At 39.8% G+C, this 7,129-nt stretch overlaps 1 protein-coding gene across 1 annotated transcript in view; it reads right to left on the reverse strand.

The window, feature by feature from the left end:
- The window catches only part of LOC311140282 (DENN domain-containing protein 4B-like), a 33,437-nt gene extending 29,973 nt beyond the window's left edge, over positions 1 to 3,464 (reverse strand). Inside the window, exon 1 of the mRNA XM_084175264.1 lies at positions 3,352 to 3,464. Within this exon, the coding sequence (XP_084031390.1) occupies positions 3,352 to 3,404 (53 nt within the window). The 5' untranslated portion in view covers positions 3,405 to 3,464. The remainder of the gene's footprint in view (positions 1 to 3,351) is intronic.
- Between the last annotated feature and the right edge of the window lie 3,665 nt (positions 3,465 to 7,129).

Here is a 7,129-nt window from a genome sequence, read left to right on the forward strand (position 1 = left end):
GCCTACATATTACACACGGTATGAGGCATAAGTGCTGCTTCGTTTTGAGCACAGTAATTTACACTGCGTTAGCCATAGCTAGTGAAGAAAATATACAGGACGCAGGGAGCACGTGAAAAGAGGAGACACATCCATCGCAGATGGTGACAGAATCTTGACGTCGGCCGTTTGCCAATGGAGCTGAAGGCTATAGGGCTGTTCTCAGAGCTACTCAGAGTGTATGTGAGTGCAGACAACCCAACAGTAGCAATACAGGGCTAAGGACAGGTAACTGCTGATGCAAACCTCGATTGACATAGACTGGCTGACTGTTACTAAGCCTGTTTCTTCAACAGCATCAGGTTTGCTTTTAGGAGTGACCCTGTCTGAGAGGAGAGGGGCTGACACGATACACAGGTTTAGGCTAACAGAGGGGTTGCATGACTTTCAACGGCCTCCCAACCTGACTTCATTATGGACGGGGGGAAGGGGGGTGGAGTGGGGAGTGGGGAATAACAAATAGGCTGTTAGCTTCCATCTGCATTACCAGTGATCACAGTGCACCTGGACTCCACTAGGAGATGTAGACCCAACCTGCATCATCTTACAAACCTATTCACATCATATTCCTCCAACAATACACCCACTTCCTAATCTGATATTCACTAGTTGGATGATATGCCACTTCCTCCGGTTTTTTTATTTATATCTGGCAGCTGCCTAAGCACTTTCAACACACAAATGAAAGACCTCGTTCCTCTTCTCCGCTTATGATGACGAGGGAGTGCCATACACATCTGGGAAGGACTCTCTGGCCTTTCATCAGTATCTGTGTGACACTAGGTCATAAAGCAAAGGTCAGTGGTTAAATAAACTTTGAGGAATGAGGCCAAAGTTCCCTATTGAGATGAATTGGAATATGGCCGCTGGCCGGTATGATGACCAACTGAACATGTCTCAAGACAAACCCTGGTTCCTCCTTCAAAACATTCCGTTTCCACTTCATTGTTATGACATTCAACATGAACCATTCTATTTTGCATTAACTTATAGGCTTTTATGTAAATGTGGTACTAGTGTGAAAGGTTAAGCAGAAACATACACAATCCATCATGCACAAAGCATAGCCTACCTCTGCAATGAGATATGATGTGAAAGGAAACTAGGAGTCCTGGGAGATAGTGTATACACTAAAGGTGGAATGCTGAGGAGCTAGTCTGTAGGTAAGAGGTGAGGCACAGGCTGTTGGAGACTAGACATATCATTTCAGATAAACATTCTGTAAGGATGGCTCTAACGCTTCATGATTAGACTATACTTTGAGCATTCAGCTTCTATTCAGAAATTGAAAAATCATAATTCAAAGTAAATCGCAACCTTCAATTCTGGAATTGGAATTTCTTGACTGAATTGAAATGTAATTGACCCCCAAACCTAGTGGCCACAGTGTTATGAACACTGACAATGCGTTGCTTTGAGGTTCCTTTCTTCAAGAAACTTTCCCCAGCTGTAGCAAACCCCTAACAAGAGGTGACAGGTCTCAAGTGTGATCACAATCTCAGGTATCATGCAGACAGACTACTGGAGAGCCATAGAGAGGTATATTTAGCAAAAGCTGATAAGTTGGCCTAAATGAGGACTGAGAGTACCCTCCGGAAACTATGTCCCAAATTCTACTAAATGGGTTTTGCTAAAATCAATCAGTTTGTGCATGGTTAACCTAACTACACTAATGGAAAATGAGTGACTGGTAAGTGGTGAGGAAATGGAACAATTAACAATGTAAGCCTCCTTTGTCTATGCAGAAGAGTAGCTAAGTAGGCCAGCCAGCAGCGAATAGGAGTTGTAGTATTACTCATTTCATGTCAGGTAGCTGTCAGCTCAGTTCCTCTACTACTTAGACTAGCTTATCTCTATTTTATAAATTAGTGTAAAGAGACCTATCGTATAAACCATTTGTCAAAACCTGTGCCCACAACATCTATAGATACATTTAGACTGATTGCGCTTCTCTGTGCGCACTCAGTACACCACAACAAAGTAAGCCCACACTTATACAGCTTATTTTCCCCTACTTGAAAATGTAGGTGTGAAGTTGAAATCGAATGTATTAGATTTTGTCTGGAATTTAGTAATCTGTAAGGAATGAATGGGCAAGAATACATAGTGAAGATTACTGACAGCATGATGATGTTGAGCTTAATTAACATGTGCGAATAAATTTTTTTTACAACAGGGGTTTGTAACACAGCAATGTTTAAACACCAGGAACAGATAGAGGCCATGCCATGAGACTGACACTATACACGGAGTATACAAAACATTCTAAGACTTTCACTGACCAGGTGAAAGCTATGATCCCTTGTTGATGTCACTTGTTAAATGTCACTTGGTTGCAACTCAATATTAGGAAGGTGTTCAGGCTAACTGTTGTAGAAGATAATACTGCATGAGCGTTCCAAAAATCATGTTTATGTGTTTAGCCTACAATTCTCCCTGCCCACAGATATTTCACCCTTCACATCGGTAAACATACCTATTTTTATAGGGTATTTTTTTAAGAGGCAGAAATATATCTGTTTTGAGTATTTGTTGTCGACTCCGTCAATGATTGAAGGCAATATTCTTTGGTCAATATTCTTTAGAAATATTGCTCGGACCTTGAAGGTGGCCCACGAAACTGCGCTACGCCACTGGTATTCCCATATCGTTGTGGAATATGAAACATTTGCAGGATGTAGGAATGCTGAATACTCAAGCAGAAACACGATTACAGTATGCATTTTCACAAAGTACCATGAATGGACAACACAGTATATGAGATGGCCAATGTAGAAAAATGCGTTCCAAAGCAAAGCGTGATGCACGCGCAGTACAACGTGAAATAGCCTTGATCAATGTCCGCGCTGGCAACATATTTTTACATTTTGGACTAGGGGCAGGGAGCACCAGGAGATGTAGTTTAACTACCAACCTTTAATTGCTTTAAAATCTGTTGTACCATATACATTTGGGTCAGTGTTTGGTACCGCTTATTGGATCACGGCACCGGCCAGCATGAGAAATAGCCTAACGTTACACACACCACCACACTACTGTTTTCTCGCTTCGCACATTATTAACCGGTTAGCGCAGCACTACGGCCACATATACTTTGGTATAATGGCTAACAACTATTGTTGGTTTCGATTATTTTTTTTATCGAGGGGATTTGGGTTTGAGTTGTCACCGCTGTCGCACCATAACTGAATTGTGTGGCATTAATCCAGAGCAGAGGCTAGCATTAGCTAGCTAACGTTAGCTTACTAGCTAGCTAACAAACCAAATATTGTGGGGCAGCTACTACCACTAATTAACTAGCAATCTATTTACCTTGTAATCCTTGCTGGCAGTTCCGATAGCTCACTTTGGATATCATCCTGCATAGGTCATATTTAGACATTTAACGTCCATGTTTGCGGTCGTGTGCACCATAGAGTCGGTTTCTAATTCTGAGCCAGCAGATGTCTGTCGTATCAGTCCGCTTCTTGCTGGCAGGGAGGTTAGCTGCAAACAGCTCCTTCGGTTGAGATGGGAAACCAAAACGCTGTCGTACTTCCAGTGTCACAGACCGAAAGCGCTCTCAGAACACAGATAATAGCGCCTTGGTTGAGCGCTACTATTTTACTAATACATACAAACGAGTTATTAATTTGTGCAACTCCCTGCCGTCTATTGTTATGCATTTAAACGTGTTTGCTGTGGCAAGATCCATGACACAACTAGAGGAAAATAAATTGCGAGAGTAAAAACAATTGGTGGACAACCCCGCGTGCATGCAGCTGTTGGGTTTTGTTTACAGCTGTCACTGTACTGGAGACCAGTGAATCTGTTATGACAACGCGGATAATAATGCAATATAAAACTAGCCTTTGACAGTATTTTTTCAATGCTTTATTTTTTGTAAAATAGTGTGAAGTACAGTCTTTAAAAAATATGTTCTTGTTAGGTTTAAGATGCACAGTGGTTTAGGAACATTATTTACAACAGACATGGGTTCCCTGGTTATTACAAGTTTAAAATAAACATGTAAAATAAAAATGTAAATTATAACTCTGAAAACGCAAAATACATATGTTTTTTACCTTAAAACATGAAGCAAAAATGTTTTTGCTACAACCGTAAAACACACTGAACAATAATTATACAGCAAATAATATAACGTACGGCCATCTGACTGATCCCAATCACACATTACTTCACTGTTCAACAGCATCCCCTACTGGCACTGTGTTACTGCGGTGCATGGTATTCAACTACAACGTTATTGCATAACAGACATAACAGACAGATGCTGAGAGATCTATGAAGTTGTAAGCGCAGAGCCTCCTTGTCTGAAAAACCGGAAATGAAACCTCTGGTTCGTTCAGCCATTCCTATGGAGGAAATAAATGGGGTTTGTGGATAAACGCCGCAAATAAGGTCCGAGGTTAACACAGGTTTAGGATATTTTATAGGCTTTGTTCTATGAGATAATATCTGTCAGTTAACATGACCTTTATGAATTATGAAGCAATGTGCTTATTTTGATTACATAAATGCTTCAAAATTCACAAAAAGTTACTTAAGGTGATGAAAATGATCTCATAGAACAAAACATATAAGATTTCCTAAGCCTGTGTTTGCCACATAGACCTTATTTTTTGCGTTTATCAAAACAAACAAACAAAAATGTCTCCATAGGCTTTGGCCAACGAGCCATGGCAGAGTAAGCCTAGCTCCGTTAGTGCCTACAAAATTACTGCATTACTATTGCTCTCTATAGCCATGACAGCTGAAACATCAATTGCAGCTGTGAAGAATTGTCAAGATGTGAGACAAATTCACTTAGTATAACTAACTAATACAGAGGGGGAAAACATAATGAGCAAATATTGCTCCTTTTCTCAGTAACTAAAATCTGCAGTGTACACATTCAAAATGTCCACAAAAAATTGTCCATATCTCTTTTGGATACACATGATAATTACCTGAAGAAAACAATTTTTCAACAAGCCAACTATATTGGTAAATTGACCGATATATCTCTATGAGGCATGGCGTAACATTGTCACAGATTATAAATCAAACAACTGGTAGAGCAAACATGCTTCACCCTGGACTAATCAAGCAGGACAACCAAATGGTGGGCGTGCTCTTGGGTTTTCAAATGACAAAGTGCAGAACAACAGTGAACACAATAAAATGACTTTCTCTGCATTTCAAGTCTGTTCTCACACCAGGTGAAGATCATATAATCGTCACACCTCTCGAGTCAACTGCCAGCACTGACCCTGAAACTAACTGGTACTTCATCAGAATACCCTTCAGACCCAATCCAAAACATACTACCCACACCTACATGGATTCCTTCTAAACAGACAAGACATTTCATCCACTATGCCCTACAGTCCTATTTAAAAAAGGCCTCATCCCCTATCAATTCAAATATCACTTCAAATAATCTTTTCAGTTTTGGTTGGGAATGTTCCTCAGTGCAGTATTAAACAAAATCAGAAAATACAGGAAACCTGCCACAGAAAATAGGGGGAACACAGGACTAAGCAATGCAGAAAAACTTGTAACACTTCCAAATATGATTTTCACGCAAACTTTTTAAATGGCTAAAACGAAAATGCATTATTATGACTCTTCAAAACTACCTTGTGGTCTTACCAATACCACCAGCCTAGTAAGAAGCAAGATATACACTGAGGCACAACGTTGGCTCACAGTGGTAAAAGGGGACTTTGCAAACCCACACTATTACTGTTGGATAGGGGGCAGTGGTGAATGGGTTTTACCATAGGTTTGATACTCAAACCACCACTCCTGTCAAAACAGATTTGCATTTGGCGCATATGATCAGTGTAAAAGCAATATGATTGAAATAAAACATACCGGTAATAAGCGATACTTCAATATCTGTCAATAAGGGGGTTAAACTATGTTAGAACAACTTCGGAACAGCACTACTTTATTTTAGGGTGGGTGTTACCACCAATCTATGATGATGTAACAGTTGCATACAGCTTTCTATATCCAAGTTGCAACGCTTGTGTTTTATTAAGTCTGTCAAACATGGCCTCTTTCAGTCCACACTGGAAAGAAGGGCTGATTTTCATAATCTTTGTCATTATGAAAGTTCAACGATATTATCTCAAGCGCTCTAACTTCCTGTTGCTTCCACACAACATCAAACTCACAGTAGTCTTTACTTTAGACACCAATATCAAACATTGTCACCAAAGCAAAATATGACCATTTAAAAACACATGAAAAGCTAAAAATATATATTTTAAAAATGTATTTTCACTACAATAGTATGATGCAAATGTTCTATTTGCAAATGTACTAAATGAAGGATAAAAATGCCAGAAAATGTATTTGACAACTCCCAGACAGTCACACGAGACATGCACAAGAACATTTTGCATAGCAAATGGACTACATTATTCAGAACCTGTTGCTTTTCAAATCATGCAACCGGTTTCAGGGTGTTGCAGAACCAAGAGGCTTCTCTTAAATATATTCTCAGTTATTTATACATTTATATACAAAGACATATAGACCACCTTTGATTAAAAAATAAAACTTCATATTAATAACTACTTTGTTACATAAAAATATGTTACTATAATCTGGCTATGGCTTTTGCTGTGGCAAGACAGGTGCAGCAGGTGGGAGGGGTTAGAGGTGTCAATCACAGTGGCAAGGATTACCTGACTAAAACGGACACTAAAGCTCCAAGGCCTAAGGATAGTAGTAGCAGTTCAAATACATATTATGGCAAAAATGTAGCTATGCATTCGTCTACTTGGTTTTGGCCTTGCCGTTTCCCAATTACTCAATGATAAAACACACAACTCCAATTCATGTCACTGAAATGTATTGAGGGCTTTTGCCCTCAATACAATGCCAATTCTCTTGATGGAAAGCAGACACTTTGTGAATAGCACACATTTAAAAACAAACAGTCCCTAGTTGCTTTAAAGGGAATGTGCAGAAGAGGGTAGGTCTAAGATCTGAGGGAGAGCTAGCAGTATAGCAGGCACACAGGGGTGGTACATAGCAAAAGGTCCTCAGCTCAAGCTTATAGAGAAGATCAATGGTATAGAAGCAGGCTGGCAGA

The sequence above is a fragment of the Coregonus lavaretus genome (assembly GCF_964263955.1).
Source record: "Coregonus lavaretus genome assembly, chromosome: 13".
Lineage (NCBI taxonomy): Eukaryota > Metazoa > Chordata > Actinopteri > Salmoniformes > Salmonidae > Coregonus > Coregonus lavaretus.